The sequence below is a fragment of the Amia ocellicauda genome, chromosome 1, assembly GCF_036373705.1.
Source record: "Amia ocellicauda isolate fAmiCal2 chromosome 1, fAmiCal2.hap1, whole genome shotgun sequence".
Classification (NCBI taxonomy): domain Eukaryota; kingdom Metazoa; phylum Chordata; class Actinopteri; order Amiiformes; family Amiidae; genus Amia; species Amia ocellicauda.
Window position 1 is genome coordinate 29,939,356 of NC_089850.1, and position 19,499 is coordinate 29,958,854.

General features: G+C 39.3%; 1 protein-coding gene across 2 annotated transcripts in view; it reads right to left on the reverse strand.

The window, feature by feature from the left end:
* Positions 1–1,235: 1,235 nt before the first annotated feature.
* Positions 1,236–19,499, reverse strand: part of foxo3b (forkhead box O3b) — a 67,580-nt gene continuing 49,316 nt past the window's right edge. For both annotated transcript variants that reach the window (XM_066701372.1, XM_066701364.1), the window contains 2 exons: positions 9,375–10,873; positions 1,236–4,287 (listed from right to left, as the gene is read on the reverse strand). In XM_066701372.1, coding sequence (XP_066557469.1) covers positions 9,416–10,873 — 1,458 coding nt within the window. In that variant the 3' untranslated portion in view covers positions 1,236–4,287; positions 9,375–9,415. The remainder of the gene's footprint in view (positions 4,288–9,374; positions 10,874–19,499) is intronic.

The following is a 19,499-nucleotide window of genomic DNA, read 5'->3' on the forward strand; positions in this document are numbered from 1 at the left end:
GAATCACTGACTTAGTGGGCTATTGTTGTTCTTTTTTTGACATTTTGCTTAATGAACTTATTGTGAGTCAGAATGTACAGCTTTGCTCGAGCACATTGTAGTCACACAAAGGAAATGCATCATCCAGCTGCACCTGCTGTTTTGTCTCTGCATGGGAGTAACGCAGGTAGAGTTGCTATCAATGGCAATCCCCATGAATTATTCTCTACTCAAAATAGATATTTCACTTCAGGGGAATACCCTTCCCCATATGGAACAACGTATACCCAAAGCAAGCTTATTTCACTGAGGAAGTGTCACATGACCCAGTTTTCATTATTTGATATCTGACACCAATGAAGGAACAGTCATGTGATCGCTATATGCGTCTGCACTTGGGACAGCTCTAAATTGACATCTGGATCCTTAAAAAGGAGTGCAGGATATGTTCTGGAGGGATGTCATTCTTAAAAGGGGAGAAAATATCCATTACTGTTATAACTTTTAGCTGTACCAAGATCATTGATTTTTCCTATAATAATTTGTTGAATGTTTTTTTTTTTTTTTAATTCTGACGACACTTAATGTTGTATTTTCTTGTATTATTATTATAAGTAATAGTATTAATGTCATGTAGAAGAAACACTTTTCAGATGTGTGTGTGTTTGGATTATTTATGCACAGCCTTTAAAAAATATCCATTAACAGAGAGGGTGGGCCCAGATCTCATTCTGGCAACGTGCGAGGCTGTTGCTTGGCTGTATTTTGGTATTGGTTGTTGAAAGGTATTACCCTGACCACATGCTGATGTTAATGTCTTCAGATTGTTGTGGTTATGTTGTATGCTCATGTCTTCGGTCAGGCTCTGGAATTACAACACATATCAAGTGCACTTCTATCATCTTGTATTCATACATATATAATTTAGCTGAAACTTTCCATTCTCTGTATCTTGCTGTGCTTTTCTTCCTCTGGAATGCTCTTGCATAAACATAGTTCACATTTTATAACATTTCATCAAGTTTTCACAACAGCCCTCGGAGTCTACAAAATTGTGTTCACGATTACAATGTTGCCACAACTTTATTTGGTTAGCTGGGCGTCTAAAACATGGTCACCCAAATAAATGCATGAGAAAACAATGTATCAGAAAAATGAATCCAGTGCTTTTACAAAATGGTTCAAATTCCAGTAAAGGAAGAAACCAAAAAATGGCAACAAGAGAGAGATAAAAAGGAATGACCCTTTCAATGAGAAACTGTAGAGCTTCACAGAGCTTTATTTACATGCGCACCATTTCTTGTACAAACTAGATTACAATTCAAAATGGAATACACAGGGAAATACCCACTAACATCAAGTAGAGAAGCAACTGGAGATCAAAGGGAGAAGGGTTTGGGGATCAAGTTATCCATTATTAAGGTAGTATGTTCTTGATTTCTTGTGGGTATAATATCGAGAGAGAGAGAATAAAATAAAAAAGTGAATTCATTTCCCACCCCAAGTAAAGAGCAACAAAGAACATGACTCTTCTCTTGCTTCAGTGTGAGATAGTTTCCTCTTTTAAAAACGTTTTATTTTCTTCAGAGGGGGGCAAAAAAAAAGAGAGAGGAGGGATGGGGAGTGGTGAAAGAATCTTTCTTTAGCACAAGAAAAGACATCTGGAAGGAAAATGTAAGCCTTTAGGGAGTCTTCCTCAGTCTTAGAGACCCACTAGCATCACCATACATACATAATTTGCGACCTTCCTGACTACATCCTACTGCCACCAGCCGCAGTTCCACTGGATTGTTACAATCCCTATAAATTAACAAACTTAGAGCATGGCGATTGGTGCACTGTATCAACCAGGTTGTCCTCTTATATCTGTCATAATTACTAATCGGTAAAGACCATATGTACACAGTTTCTGGTTATAAACAATTCCAATTTTCGTGCCATTCCAGTTGAGAAACCACCAAACTGGTGCTCCAGGCCAAGCCCTGAAGGCTAGCAGTCCTCTCTCAATGTCTCCCTCTCTGCGCTCAACGCTTCTTGCCCTGCTCCACAGCCTCTGTAATACTACCTTAATAAGTGAAGTGGGTGAAAAGGATGAAAAAGAAAAAAACAAAAAACAAACTTGCATAAACTGTTGATATGCTATTATCCTACCCACACGTTATCACAGAACGTACACATTCAGTGAATGGCATTGTGAGAACACTTAGTAACAGAACAGGATAGGAAGTGGGGTGGGGGGTGGGGGGTGGGGGCTCATATATAAAACACAGTAGGTGTTCAAGATTACAATATTCACTAAGGAAGATCCATCATACTGTTAAGAGTTACTCAAAGGCTAATTTTCTTGGGACTGGTGAAGGTGGAGGTAGGGGGTTTAATTTCAGCATGTGTGTGTCGGGGGTGGGCACGGGTGGGGTTGTCAATGTCACTCGCTCCTCAGTGGGAGGGGAATCATGCATTAAAGTTTGGGCTGCACTGCTAATGCAATTACCTACCAGCCATGCATAATGATCTGCCTCGGCTTCATATTAAAATATATTAAACATTACACTATCTTAGAAAACAAGAAAACCTCCACAATCTACTCCAACTGAAAAAAAAGTTTGAAACTACCCAAATATTGAGCTGCACCATAAATTAAGTTCACTTTTTTATTTTGTATTTATTCTTCTTTCATTACTGGCAGCCTGCTTTATCATGATTAATATTACTGTATTCTTAGCCCATCTTAATCTCTCCTCATGTTTGTACTTCTGCTATTCACCATTCTGAGATTGGGTAGAAAATAAAGGCTAGGTATGAACATACATATATAGATGACACATTTTGTGTAATGTGTATGCATAAATAAAGATATATGTATACCAAGAGAGATAACTGGAATTTAAAAAGAAAAAAAGCATAAGTGGAAACTGATGGAAATTATATATTTAACTGACATTTTCCAAGAATTATGTTCTTTTGCTTATGAAAGAAAGAAAGGCAGTTGTTTTAAAAAAGAATGCAAAGCTGATTATGTTTTTTTTGACTCCTCTTCTTCAAGAAGAAAAGGATCACAAGTTATTTTTTCTTCTTCTTAATTATCTGTTTCTTACAAAGAAAAATAAAAAGCTACAAACCATAAAACTAGGCCCACTTCTGACGATGTCTGAACTCTAAACATCCCGAGTGTTGGGGCTGTTGCATATATGAAAGTCCCTAATTCACACAAACACAGAAACTGTCTGAATTAAAACTTCATCCATTTTTTTTTTTTTGGCTGCCAGCATCTCCTACATGTTCAAGTAATTTGGCAATATACAAGATAGCTTATCATTTCCTCAATAAAATGGCTTCCAAATGGATAACTAACTCTAATGCTTCCATATGATGTCAAACAGGCTTGTGTTTTTCTTTCTTACTTAATCACTACTTCTTCTTGGTCAACAGGGAAAGAGATAGCCCATTCAGACAGGCTGAACACTGTTTAGCACCCATCAGGGCGTAGAAACATACACAAAGATTGAGCAGGTTTTGGCTACACATTATATTGAACTGAGACACCATAGCCCTGTCAAAAGCTCTCCCCGTTTCTTAGCACTTCATTATAACAGACAGAATCTTGAAAGATTTTTACAGTTACATACACACAAACATTTATTATCTGTCTCAAATCATTGCTTCTGAATCATTGTATAATTAGGGGTAAGGTTATTACACACAATCTTGTTTAGAGTAGAGTGTTAGAATAATCAAAAAAGGGCTTTGAATCTGAAGGGCACAGTCCTGTCACCTAAGCATTATTCTCTTTCTCGATTTATGTTAACCAGTACACTCTTCTAAAACAGACGCAGTGGAAAGGTAATTGTTAAAACACATCCAACAAAAACATTAAACATTAAAAACACTGAGAAAAAGAAGAAATTAAAAACTAAAACATCCCCAAAAATCACTGTTTAAGATAATAATACCACATAACATTGTTTTTTTTGTTTTTTTTACAGAAACTACTGTACTGTAAAAGGCTACATTATACTTGCAAGTCCTTCTATTTTAAATAATATATCTCTCTGGAGTTGGTGCATGTTGTTTAACAGGTTGTTTGAGAAAAGATTGCATAATTTTGAATTTTTTTTCTTTTCTTTTTTTTTTGCCGGGGAACTTCATTAAAGCTGAAGCAAGCATCTTCTGTTGACTGTATCTCTTCATTTTGAGGGAACAATGGTAAGATTCTCAAGAAGTTGTTCTGTAAACAGACTACTATCCACATCGTGCTGACAGCTGATTTGGCAAAGGATATCGTGTTGGGTCTTGCATCACATTAAGGATCTGAAAGAGAAAGCAAACAAACAAACATCAATTTTCTGAGCCTCGTCTCTCGCAGGTGTCACATGACTTCTCTACATCCGCACGAGTTGACCTCATGCTACAATGCCGAGTCTCAAAATGCAAATGTAACATAGGGATGTGGTAGAGGTCCTGACTTGTCTACACGTGCATGTTAGTAGATCTTGCCATCGCAATCTGAGCCACTATGAAACAGATGTGTGCAGATTTCTTTTAATGCACTTGATCTGATGTCATTCTTTTCACACTAGGAGCCTAAGTGGTGAGGCCTGTGCTGCTTATTAGTAGACTGAGCTCAAAGCAAGCAGTTTTCATGGTCAGGTGCCTGCTTTATCGATATTACAGTCACCCTGATGAGGTGAAAAATTCCAAGACCACCCTCCTCCTCCAATCCCTACAGAAGCCCAGCCGAGACCTGTCACTTAATCGCGATGCCTGCTTAAAACCATTACATTAGGTAAAATGTAATGTATGCATTATAAGGATGACAATGTGTTCTGCCATCTTTAAGAACACGCTTTCCACTTCAAATTCATTGAGCTTCACACTTCTTTCTGGAGAGGAAGGGAAGCAACAAACAGTGTGAATCATACAGGCAGCTGCCCCATTAGGCATTACTTTCTCGTGCATGCCATCATCATATATAGTTGTTTAAGGTTTCATGAGAAGTTTAGGCTAAGATCTTTTTTAACCTTGAAAAAGAAAGTTAGTGTGGTTTTTAAACTTCTCATAAAGGCACACATGCGCACACAACACACACACACACACACACACATGAACATCAAAGCTGTCACAAGGACACTGCTCAATGATTTTGCAGTTTCAGTTTTCTCATCTGGTCTTATACAGGCCAGGAAATAACCTGTTGAAATATGAGGGCATCTGCATATATACAGCTGCTAAGTTGAATTGAATACTAACTCTCTTGAAAAGGTCTCATGCTCAATTTGATGGCAGGGGCAATATAATGTGTAGATAATGAGCAACTGAATCTGTCAAGTTTACATTTTCACAGGTTTTAATTTGTATTCATAATTAAGTTACTTTTGCAGATTCATCTTTGGGTCTTTGAGGGATATTGTGCAGATCCAGGTTCATTCCTAAGCCATTCTTACACAGACTGACAGGACATGCATTAGTATGTATTATCTTGGTTAAATTGATTACTTAATTCTTCAATTGATTTATTTGTATTCAGTGTGTGTAATCCAGGACATAATGGACAAATAATTAAAAAATGTGATGCTCAGTTTCTGTTTAGAATGGACCACTTTAATTTTTCATTAATTAGTTAAGCTTGCTCCTAAACCTCAGTCACTCGTCTGGATATGTATATTTTCTGGACTATCAGATTGTCAATGTCTTTCCCCTTATTGAATGAATATAATAATGTATCATTATAGACCGACTAACACATCTCATGCCAAAATGGAGTCTCTGTAGACACAAGCCAAACTCAAGTTCACATACTATTTCGAACATCTCACCAATCCAGTATCACACCACAACATGAAACAACATTGTCCACTGTAAGATAGGCAGGCATGTAAGGCAATGCGATTTGCAGAACAGGCTGAAAAATGCAATGGGGTCTAAAGATTTTCTACCAGTACCTTACAAGTAAAACAATCTGGTTATACAAGAACAAAAGGCACAGACAACAAAAATATAACTTATTTATTTTATTATTGTCTGAGGTCACTTTATTCTTTAATTGTGGCACCTTTTTTTAATTTTGTAAAAAGACAAAAGAAAAAAGCAACTGAGTGCACCCCCCTTTCTGCTATATAACTGTATTGATCTTTGGGACTGGGCACCAGCTTTCATTGGAGTCTAATTTGTTGGCATAGAAGCAAACAAAAATAATAATATTAATAAATAAATTGGTGAAAAAGCTCAAGCTCTAATGTTTCTGCATTAGATTGAAAGTTCAGTTTTTCATATACTCACTTCGACTTTAACAAAGACCGAAACAACAATGAAACACTCATAATTAAACTGGCATCTCATCTGACTTCTTTATTTTGATTGTGGTTTTCTTTCCAGCATTTTGAGGAAGCTGGGAACAGAAGAACATTTCTTTGGAGAGATTCAAAATAGCTATGTATGGTGTCTGCAGGTCTGCCTCATCTTAGCATATAATCTTCAAGTTAAATGCCCCAGTCGGAGTGCAATTATCTTTGTTTATCCTTGTGGCAGGGCATGAGGCAGCGTGTGATTTTGTGAAAAGCACATCAGTGTAGGACACACACCTGTTCCTGTATAAACTGCACAGTTTAAAATGTGAAAGTAGTGTTGCACAGTTATTAGAAGCTCAAATTACATGGTGCTGTTTTATACAGTTAGTGAAAACAGACCATTAAATATGGCAAACCCCTATGCTGTATACAGACTAGTGACAAGTGTGACAGCCTTGACTTTCTGTATACCATTCAAGGGAAAAACAAGAAACATTTTACCATATACACCGATCAGCCATAACATTATGACCACCTGCCTAATATTGTGTAGGTCCCTCTTTTGCCGCCAAAACAGCCCTGACCCGTTGAGGCATGGACTCCACTAGACCTCTGAAGGTGTGCTGTGGTATCTGGCACCAAGACATTAGCAGCAGATCCTTTAAGTCCTGTAAGTTGCGAGGTGGGGCCTCCATGGATCGGACTTGTTTGTCCAGCACATCCCACAGATGCTCGATTGGATTGAGATCTGGGGAATTTGGAGGCCAAGTCAACACCTTGAACTCGTGATTCATCAGACCAGGCCACCTTCTTCCATTGCTCCGTGGTCCAGTTCTGATGCTCACATGCCCATTGTAGGCGCTTTCAGCAGTGGACAGGGGTCAGCATGGGCACTCTGACTGGTCTGCGGCTACGCAGCCCCATACGCAACAAACTGCAATGCACTGTGTGTTCTGACATCTTTCTATCAGAACCAGCATTCACTTTTTCAGCAATTTGAGCTACAGTAGCTCGTCTGTTGGATCGGACCACAGAGGCCAGCCTTCGCTCCCCACGTGCATCAATGAGCCTTGGCCGCCCATGACCCTGTCGCCGATTCACCGCTTTTCCTTCCTTGGACCACTTTTGATAGGTACTGACCACTGCAGACCGGGAACACCCCACAAGAGCTGCAGTTTTGTAGATGCTCTGACCCAGTCGTCTAGCCATCACAATTTGGCCCTTGTCAAAGTCGCTCAGATCCTTACACTTGCCCATTTTTCCTGCTTCTAACACATCAACTTTGAGGACAAAATGTTCACTTCCCACCCACTGACAGGTGCCATGATAACGAGATTATCAATGTTATTCACTTCACCTGTCAGTGGTCATAATGTTCTGGCTGATCGGTGTATAGTACATTTATAGTAAAGTATTCCATACAAAAATGTAAAAGCAGTAATACATTAGTGAAATTAATACTCTAAAATGAGAAAGTACTACTTAATTAGTCTATTAATTAACATGGCATTTTAATGTCAATGTTACTCCTCTGTTCTCTGTAGACACTGTTAAATGCAGATTATGATTCCTTGTTATTAGGATCTGTATGACCAAGAACAATTTTACCTTTAGTTCTCATAGTATCCAGCAATTCTGCAATGGGACCCTAGCATTGAGCGACTGGATTCAGGGATCTGCCAGCAAACGGCAGATTCTCCAGTTTTAAACATTAAAACGTGTGTATTTATTTATTTATTTATTATTCATTGTGCACACCCTCAATTATTTATAGTCAGTAGTTGGTGATGTGTTACAGAGGAACGTAAACATCATTACAATTGGAGGATGGATAAACAAATCCTGCAAGGAGAGGATTTTCTTATTTAATTTGAGATGGAGAAAAGCAAGTTACAATATCGCCATTATTACACTAATGCACAAGATCATTTAATGGATAAAATTGTGATTGCATATAAGGTAGAGATAGTATCTACGTATCTACTGAAAATAGATAAAGTTATTGAAAATGTAGGGGTTTATCAGGGTCCCAAACCATTCTTAACAGCCCTTCCAAAATGTGTGTTATGTGTTTAAGGGCCCAGAGTGTAGTGAAAAACACTGTGATAATAGCCAGTAGCAATATACACCTCCTTACCACCCTATTCAATATAAAATATAGGAAAAACCATTAAAAAAAAAAAAATACAAAAAGCTCCAGAAACAGAATGACTAGAGTCGTGTTGACTGTGCCTCATTCTCAATTAAACACTTTAGTAATTTACTGAATTGAGTTTGTAAATTAATCGCTCTACAAGCAGCCAACCACCACCCTCTTCTTATCAGTAATTTAATAAAAAACGAATCATTGGACATCAACAAGCTGAATCCTAAACCAGCCTAAACTCCTACCACCTCCTACTCAAACCTCCCCTTCAACCATGATGCAATAGTTCACCCTGTTCCTAACGGTTTGAAAATTTGAATATTGTTCTTGCCAAAGGGGTGCTCTAGAGCACGAAATGGTAATTTTATGGAAATGCCAATCTTCTGCCATATTGTACATACAAGAGAAGCATCCAGACCTAGAGTTCATTGTGCTGAATGAAGCATTTCAGTCTGAAAAGTGCTGCTAAACCAACTATGTCGAAATCTGTCAGAAAAGGTTATGCTTTTCCACAGTTAAAACATGACCTCGTTTCCATTGAACTTTATTGCAGTATTGGTTGATTCAGCTACAAGCCGTACTTTAACACAATTACTGGACAACTTTCAAAGCTTTTTCCTCTACAAGCAAACTGTTAGCAATTGCATCTCAAGCTTTACAATAACTTTACAAAATTGCCATGGAGGATGAGCTTTGAAAATAATTGTATAATACAGTTAATTCATTAATAGTTACTAATGTTCACAGAGAACAATGAAATTCAAGCACAGTTTGTCTAAAATTATTAATACATGGTTACTTTTATTGTGTGAAGCACCTTTTTGCAAGCTGTACATCCCCTTCCTGTGAGAAAGAGATTTTATGTATTCAAGCAATACTACATTAGATAAAGTACATTTAAATGATGAGGATAAAAATATATACTCTCAGCGTTCAAGCAATTAACAAGAACATCATGAGCTCACCTGCTTTGCCCATGTCTGCTCATTTAAAGGAGAGTGGCTTTTCAACCAGGCACCCAGCTCTGGGAGGAGGTCTGTTTAGCACCAGTGAAGTTCCCCACATTAAGGTTGACAACATTCTGAGCGGTGATGAGCGAGTCAAAGTTAAGGTCAAAACCATCGGCTTCCATGAGCTCGGTTCTGATGATGGAGTCCACATCGCACTCCAGGCTGCCATTAAACATGTCCAGGTCAAGGTCACTAGGGAACTTGTCCTGGTTCATGGGCGGAAGCGTGATGCTACTTCCACTGAGGGTGGAGTACAAGGAAGAGTCAGAGGTGCCGATTTGCATAGATTGGTTACTGCCACTGGGAGACTGGAGCTGGTGCTTGACAGAAACCAGGTTGTTGGTCTCATTCGCCAGGCCAATGCCCCCGTTGACTGTAGTGGACAACCCAGCCCTGCCGCCCCCAAGCAGTGAGTTCTGAGACTGGGGCTGGTGATGTAGCAGGCTGCCATGGTTGACCGGGCTTCCCTGGTTTGACTGGCTGGCAGTGAAGGACATCATGGGGTCGTTGCGCAGCATGATGTTTCTGCGCGAGTTCTGTGACGACACAGAGGCACTAGCCTGCGACATGAGGGGGTCCGACTGGGTCATCATGACGTCACTGTGGCTGTGCGAGTCAGAGCTCAGCAGGTCCTGCAGGGTCTGGTTCCCAAAATGTGAGATGCAGGAGAAAGTGGCCTGCTTGTTTTCCTGGATGGTTTGCATGGGTGATTGGCGCAGGCCGGTGAGCGATGGGGGCCCAAAGATGGAGTTGGTATAGCTGCCGGAAGGGGAGCCCAACCCTGTGGCTTTGGAGCCGTAGGTGAAGCTGGAACTCCTCTGCATGATGCCTCCACCCCCGTTGCTGCTGTTGACACTCCCTGGGGACTGCTGCTGGGACGGGGTCAGGCTGATGTTGTCCAAAAGGTCATCCATGAGGTTGTCCGAGAGCCCGTCGTTGAGGTTCATAGTTTCGGCCAGGTCGGCCAGCCGGGGAAGCTCTGCAGGGAGGGGCTTGCTGACCGAGGGGGACAGGCTGTTGGGGCTGGAGTACAGCATGGGTGAGAGCGGGGAGTCATCGTCGGGCACCTCGTCCAGCTCTGGGTTGGCTAGGATGGGCGAGAGGCGTCCGCTGATGGTGCTGGCGTTGGAGTTGGTGCGCGAGCGGAAGTCAGTCCAGGCATCCAGCTCGTCGCTGCTGCGTGAGGTGGGGCTCCCAGGCCATTTGGAGAGCTGATTGGAGGGACTCTCAGCACCGCCCTCCTGAGCTGCCTGAAGAGCAGCCTTCTTCTTGGCTGCTCGGCCTCGGCTCTTGGTGTACTTGTTGCTGTTGTCCATGGAAACTGCCCGGCGTCGCGGGGCCTTGCCACCCTTCCCTCCATCTGGGTTGATCATCCACCAGGAGCTCTTGCCCGTGCCCTCGTTCTGCACCCGGATGAAGCGGCTGTGTAGCGACAAGTTGTGACGAATGGAATTCTGAGGGGAACAGGAAAAAAGAGTAGAGAAGAGCTGTGAACATTTCTGTTTAATACTGTCCGCAGACTACACAAACTTTGGAGTCATTTTTTCAGCAATCAGAAATGTTAGAAATGCACAGATTATTTTTTACTGAATAGTTTATGTCTGTATATTTTAGGTGCTACTATACATACAAATTGCACATGGCTATCAGTATACAATTTGCAAACTCATAAAAACTATGGTTTATGATAGAAATAAAATGGGAATTGGTTAAACCTTTTATTTATAATATAATGCTATTCCAATTAATTCCCAAAATGCATTCATGCCATGCCAATTTATATTTCTTATATTGCTAATGTACTTATTTCTACAAAATAAGTGGACACCATACCAATTCCATATGCATCTTTTTTATTGTCTTCATTTTCAACTTCAATCACCAAGTTACAGTTTATACTTTCAACAGATACCCAGTCATATATAGTCACTGCCTTACATTTGATTGTGTATTGCAGTTTTAATTATTAGACATTCTTTCTAAGGAAGTCATGAGGTTTTGCATTTAGGTCAAGTAATAATCAGGTGGCCACAGCATTTGCTTAACATTAAAATAAGAAGTGAAAATACTGGTCCTGGGATATTATTTGAGTCACAATTTAAGACCACAGATGTGTGGAAATATACTGTATTATATTAGAGGCTAGTCAGTATCTGCCAAAAATAACATCAATTAAAAGAATGACGCAACAGCCAGGCTATATGGGGAAGGTCTCTTCTTGTGCATGCTATGAAGTCTATTTGAAAAACAAAAAAAGGTCAGAGATTTCATTAGGGCCAATATAAAAGGACCTATATTTTGTGTATATTTACAATATAAACACTGTTCTCCAACATACTTTCTACAGTGGTGCTGGTTACTGTATACAGCAGGAGTGCATGTTTAACACAACCAGTGCAAAGTATTAAAATACATGACTCTGACCTTAACTCAAGGCCTTTATGACTGACACTATTATTAGTTTATGTTTAGTAATGCCTTCATCTGCAACCACATCCTTTAAAGTTTTACACAATTGATTCCCTGGGGAAAAACAATTATGACTAGGCTCAGTTTTCTTCCTATGCTTTTTGATGGATTTTAAGGATACATCTCGCACATTAAAATAAATCAATCCATGTAAAATGGATTATCCTTTTTATTTTTAATCCTTTAAAGATGTAACTCTTTTATGAACAGTTTAGCACCCTGTGCTGCAACCTCACCCACACTGACCACATATAGAGGAAGCAGGTCACAAAGACGCTGACTCTAATAATAAGCAAGCTACTAATCCCCGACATCACACACCCGTACAACTCACTGTTGTGATTCTGTACACTACAGCAACTTAAACCCAAGCAGACTTCAATGACAGGGCGGAAATTAACGCAATTGTATGTAAATTAAAGTTATTCGTTAAACTGACATTTTAGAACCAAGAACACATCCCAGTGGGCAAATTATCTTTCAAGTGGAGTTTGTTTAAAATAATTAATACATGCTTAATGTGGGGGAAAATATAGAAATCCTATCCTGCCTTTGTCCTTTGTGTGCTGTTACTCCTATCTTGGTTATCAGCAGCTCACGTTCCTTTCTTGCAACGTATTATCTGCAAATTACCTTCCAATGCAACTGGCAATTTAGAGGTTAATGATTATTATTTATGAGTAACGATTATAATATTGATGAGAAGGGAAGGCTTAGTTTAGAAAGCCAATTAAATCACTGCTATAGTTTTTAGAAATGACCATTCAGACACTGATTATAATATGTCCCAGAGGGGGTATAAAAGCTTTGTTCTATGTTAAAACTTTTGGGGAACAGTGTCATGCTAGCCTTTTGAGTTTTGTGTTGCGCTGTTCCTCCCGTGCACGTAATAAATTCTGATTAGAACTGATTAGACTCCAAAACTTTCTTCTACCACATTACTCTTATTATGTGAAACACCTTTTTGAAAGCTGTACATCCCTAGCTCTGAGAGAAGGTTTGTTTAGCTCCAGTGGACTTATATTATAAGTCTGTGCAGGGATCATAATCTTAAGATCTGTCTATCTTCATATATACTGCAAGTGACTGCACCAAAATCAGCATTTCATATAAAAAATATACATAATTTGAGAAATAAATCTATCTATACCATATGAATGGACCTGGTTGAGTTAAATGACATTGAGGAGCAGAAATTAATCACAGAATCTATACACTTACAGGTTGCTGCCATTGGTATGTACTACATCTGCAACACAACTTCCACAGCCTGCACCAGACTGCTGATTCAGAGTATTATGCAATGCATAAACAGATGTAAAAACTCTTCATTTTTATCCTTTCAATCTCTAGAAAGTAAGGGGATGTTCAGTAAGGACCTCACTTGTACTGTATAATGAATATCAATATGTTAAAAAGGAGGTTCTGACAACAATAGCAAAAGCAGGGACGTCTGATGTAAGAATTTATGCCCATATAGAAAATGTGTATCATATTTGTTTATATTATAAATATATAACAAACCATTAAAAATGAAATATATGAATACATACATACTTATACTGTATATTGCACATATATGAGTTTCACATGGGTGGACACACTGTGTAAGTAAATGAATAATAATACTTTGGTATAAATGGATGCAATTAAAAAAGGCCTGCGCTTTAATGTGGTAGGAAAACTAAGAAGTACACATTGTAGGAAATAAAAAAAGTCAGGTCTGCATAGGTTTGTCACAAATCTGAGCGGCACAGATAGAGGGAAGGGTGAAAAGTTTCCATTGTCTTTTGATGTGAAGTGTTTAATGACTGTGCCGAATCTGGGAGCAGTCGGGTCTTCCAGATACAAATGCTTCTCTTCAGTTCTAAGCTCTTCCAGCAGCTGGTTCTAATAACCCCTTCCAAGCTCATCAAATTCCTTTCAGGTTTTCCATGCATGTGTCTGGGCACAATGTGTGTTAAACACAGCTCTGTAATCCCTAAATTATCTCACAAGGGTCAGATAAAAGGTTCGGTAGTGGAACCCAAAAGCTTTTTTTTTTTTTTTTTTTTTTTTTAAAGGTGTTTAACATTTTGAGGGGCGTAATCACATGAAAGAATGTTCTGGAAAAATCTGGAGGATTCTTGGATTTCCAACACAGTCAATAAAAAGATTAACAGCATTATAACATCGTAAATAAAATAATATGCTGAGGTGGAAAAAAATGTTCAGGTGCAGAGTTTCCTGGAGAAATTCAGACCCTGTGAGAGATTGTCAAATGCAAATAATCCATTGTATTTGAATGTAAGTGTGATCCCTTTTGGTTTCTGCCTTTACAGTGTACATTTTAAATATTTGCTCCGATTTTGTTCAGATATGCGTCTCTGGCCCATAAGTGTATCTTCGGCAAACAACTTCTTATTTCCAATAATGTCCTCTTGACAAACCACAGCAAGTTTTATGTTTATTTTTGTAACACTGGAAAACATCCACTCCCTTAACAACAATGCACTTGGAATGAGTACATGTGTGTTTGGGACTGGTGACCAGTGTGCACTTGGGTTTGTCATTCTAGGACAATGTCAGTGATTTACAGGAACACAGAGGGGCAGAAAAAAATGTGCTTGTGAGCGCTTCGCCCTGCAGACTCCGGTACAGATCAGCAATGTCTTTGTATGGACATACGTGGCACAACTGTCCAGGGCTGGTTGTTTTTAGGTAATTAGATTTAAAAGTAATGAGTTATGACTGCTCTGGTGCCATCATTTCAATTCATAATGCCATTCATCTCAGAAGAAATGACATCATGCAAGAGAGCCCATCTGTGTAGCTGAAATTCAATACTGAGATGCTCTAATTAACAACATTTTGGGTTAGATTAAAGCTCAATTGCTGCAGATAAACTGGGTATGCTAGATTCATGTTTAAAATAACATCTAGGTATGCACAAGAATTTTAAAGGTTAGAAATCCCAAATTATTCACACACCCATACATATAAATACACACACACATACACCCATATTTATATTTATATATATATATATATATATATATACACACACACACACACACACACACACACACACACACACAGCTCTTAAGAGAATTAAGAGACCACTGCAAAATTATCGGTTTCTCTGGTTTTACTATTTTTAAGTATGTGTTTGGGTAAAGTGAACATTTTTGTTTTATTCTATAAACCACTGACATTTCTCCCAAATTCTAAATAAAAATATGAATGGAATGGAATGGCTGCCATACATGCAGAGATGCTGATTTAAGAAAAGTCTGCAGTGGTCTCTTAATTTTTTCCAGAGCTGTATGTATATACACACCAATCAGCCATAACATTATGACCACTTACAGGTGAAGTGAATAACACTGATAATCTCGTTATCATGGCACCTGTCAGTGGGTGGGATATATTAGGCAGCAAGTGAACATTTTGTCCTCACAGTTGATGTGCTAGAAGCAGGAAAAATGGGCAAGCGTAAGGATCTGAGCGACTTTGACAAGGGCCAAATTGTGATGGCTAGACGACTGGGTCAGAGCATCTACAAAACTGCAGCTCTTGTGGGGTGTTCCCGGTCTGCAGTGGTCAGTACCCATCAAAAGTGGTCCAAGGAAGGAAAAGCGGTGAACCGGCGACAGGGTCATGGACGGCCAAGGCTCACTGATGCACGTGGGGAGCGAAGGCTGGCCCGTGTGGTCCGATCCAACAGACTAGCTACTGTAGCTCAAATTGCTGAAAAAGTGAATGCTGGTTCTGATAGAAAGGTGTCAGAACACACAGTGCATCGCAGTTTGTTGCGTATGGGGCTGCGTAGCCGCAGACCAGTCAGGGTGCCCATGCTGACCCCTGTCCACTGCCGAAAGCACCTACAATGGGCACGTGAGCATCAGAACTGGACCACGGAGCAATGGAAGAAGGTGGCCTGGTCTGATGAATCACGAGTTCAAGGTGTTGACTTGGCCTCTAAATTCCTCAGATCTCAATCCAATCGAGCATCTGTGGGATGTGCTGGACAAACAAGTCCGATCCATGGAGGCCCCACCTCGCAACTTACAGGACTAAAGGATCTGCTGCTAACGTCTTGGTGCCAGATACCACAGCACACCTTCAGAGGTCTAGTGGAGTCCACGCCTCAATGGGTCAGGGCTGTTTTGGTGACAAAAGGGGGACCTACACAATATTAGGCAGGTGGTCATAATGTTATGGCTGATCGGTGTATATCTCAGATGCAATTCTGTTTTAATTACAGGAATTGTCAGTACACATTGATTTGATAATATGGGGTTCAAAAGTGTTTCATTATCACCCGATTCAAGCTACCGGCAGGATGTTGTCTGCTGATGTTTCTGACAAGTATGGTAATCTAGGGGCAGGGAGTAAATGTGTTGATGATGGGGCAGGCTCCAGAATATAATTCATCCTAGACAGTGGTACTGTGTTTGAATGAATGTTAGTGCTGATGTCCTACTGCTTCATTATTGCAAAAAGGCAATTAACATAAATACTCGGGAGAAGATTTTGCGCTGCATCCACTTTAAGCCAAGAACAGCTCATTAGACAGCACTGTCACACACCACCACCTCCTACACCTTGAGGAAAATATCAAGATATATCCATGACTCTTTCAGAAGTCAGTCAGGAAATATGTGAGCTCTCCTAACATTACACAAATTCCAATATGGAAATGATACTTTAAACTGAATACAATAAAAAGGTTTAAACAGTAACATGTATTGTATATAATGACAACACTGTAAAACTAATGCTGAGGGCAAAACATGACTTATGAAACTGAATATGTTTGTTTGATTACTTTATTACTTGAAGAAGAAGAAGGAAAAAAAAAAAAAAAGGATTTCCCTGCTTGACTTAATGGTTTGTAATTAAAGATGCTTTGTTAAAATAATGCCACTGTTTTTTTGTTTTTGTTCAAAGACCTCATTAAGTAAGACAATTTATGCACCATCTTGAGGAGTACATTAATTATGAACAGGTGTCCCACAAGGTCAGACGGTTGCTCTGTTCAGTGCTGTAAATGCCTTCAGCTCGTAATGGGGTTTAGCTAAATGAAAGCTAAATTGCTTCAGGTCTTGTAGGCCATGTGTCTCTTTTTTTTAATTGTTGGGGAAATACTGAAAGACTTCAAGCTTTCAAGAGCTTTTTGAAACACAACACAGCAACACAATCTGGGTAGCCACACTTGAAGCCAAGCTGCCTTCAGCAGAACAGCAGAATTCCTCCACACTAACCTTTCTCTGATATCTAGATTATGAATGTCTTTAGGTAACTTTTTGTTTCAGACATGCATCATTTGAGGGAATTAGATAATGATTATTCTGACCATAATGCCATTAACTCGTGTATCTATACAGGTCACTCCTTAACAACACACTCAGCATTGATGACGCAGGTAGAGTCTAAACCTTTGTACCCTCGTTCTTCATATAGAGGTAACCACATTACTCTGGCCATTTACACATGAAAAGACAGCATCACAAAGCTGATTTCATCATCTTCATGTATAAATAAATCAAGAAGATTCACAGACATGTACACACATGGCCGTAGACGAAAATATCCTATTCCCTTCATTTGAAACAGTTATTTGATTATTTTGTTTTAATAAATATATCATTAAACTCTACTTATTTATCCAGGAGATATTTCAGAGTTGGTTGAACTCTGATTCAGACCGAAGACTCCAGATGACTAATATGAGTTAAGAAAGGCGGTGTCAATATTTGATCCCTGCCTTAGATATCAAGACAACCAGTTCTGTAAGAGTAAATACTAAATCAGCAAAATGTCTTATCCCAAAACGTATTCGTATATTTTTAGGAAACTGAGACATTAATTAATTATCTTTTTATTCGTTTCAAACAGGTAAGGAGTTTAATGTGGGCCTATACTATAACTTATTGCATTCCCCTAATGGCTGTTCTTTGGCAAACTTTTACAAACTGCCTTTAGAATTTCTTATGTATTTTAAATACCTCAACACTACTACATAATGACTTTCTATGGTGAACTACTTTAGTTCACTGCACTACAAACTACAAAACATGTCACCACAGTAATTTCCCTGTCATATTCGGCTACTTTGTCATCGGTCAGTGTTCTGCAGTGCAGGTGAATAACTCCAAAGAACTTGAAAAGCATCCAAAACCAAAATAATAGTAAGTAAGCCTGTTGTCACACTCATTATAAAATCAGTGAGAATAAAATAAAACTATAATGCATTCAAACGTTCTAAACTGCCGTTGGCTCTTTAATGAATATTATAAAGCCACTCCTTGAAACATATTGTAGGATAAAAGCAAAAACTGACTGTAAAAAAGCAACACATTATTCGCGAACTTCATTGCTTAAAGCTTTGTCATTAAGACTCTGCTGGCTACAGCTTTAATAGGCGAACACCAGCCCCTCCGAACCATATAATCTATTTCTGATGCTGTGTGCCACAACCCTTCCCAAAACTGAGGCAGGATTTCACATCCATCAGCATGGTGTGACTGGAAGTGTGTGTGTGGCTGTAATAAACTACAGCAGGCAGCAGGGAAAGGAGCATGTTTACCACACTTGCTCATGTTGGGCTACCCCCAAAACCATTAAGAAAAAAACAGCTCTCTGTGCCAGAATTTCAGCCAATTCATAAACTCTCTCTGTGTTGGAGCCCGGTCTCCCAAATATTTCCACTTTGCTTTTTCTCAGGGATGACAAAAACAGTTATTCTTTTCCAGTTTTCCTAAACCAACTGTGTAATTGACAGATTCTTGATCCCATCGTGTTCCCCCCCCGACCCCTATTTTTTATCCTCCTTGCCTGTTTGGGACTCATCCAAACTGTGCTTACCTTGCAGGGGTTGACCATTAACTCAGACACCAGCTGCAAGGACTACCACTAGAAAACAGAGGTCTTTTTGTCTGGGAGCAACATGTGGTGTCAATTTATCACTGTCAGCAATGTAACCAGGACTTTCTTTTCATTTTTTTATTTCCTTTTGCAGGGCAGAATTGTGTAACTGGAGGCCTCAAATGCTGGCCTTTATGGTAGAAGTTTTGCAAGATGATTCACAGCTGCCCCATTCTGGGTACATCATGGTCTGTCATGAAAATGTAAATGACGTTTAACAACATTACAAATTCACTGAGGATATGCATTATGAGTTCCTTAAAACATCAGTACTGCCCAGGGCCTATGAAGTATCCTACCAAGGTAAGAATTCAAGAGTTTACAATGAACACACTGAAATGGAAGATTTATGATGCAAATATTTAAGTCATTATGACAAATATGAGATTACATTTCTCCACTATTTCAGCAGAAAGGTATTAAAACTACTAATACACAGTCAATTAAAACAATGACATTTGGAAAAAGACATTGAAATGATTCCATCTTTACAAAGTGGGGAATTAAAGTGTCATTTCAAAAAAGAAATCAGATTTAATGGTCTCTATTCATCCCACAGAATCGCAAGCAAAGCTGAGGACTGAACTGTTCTCTCAACATTCAATATAAGCATTGGTACTCTTTGTCTTATCTCTGAACAGTGTGTGTATTTGCTCATAGCTCTATCACTGTCATCCAGTTCGAATCTAGCAGTGGAACTGA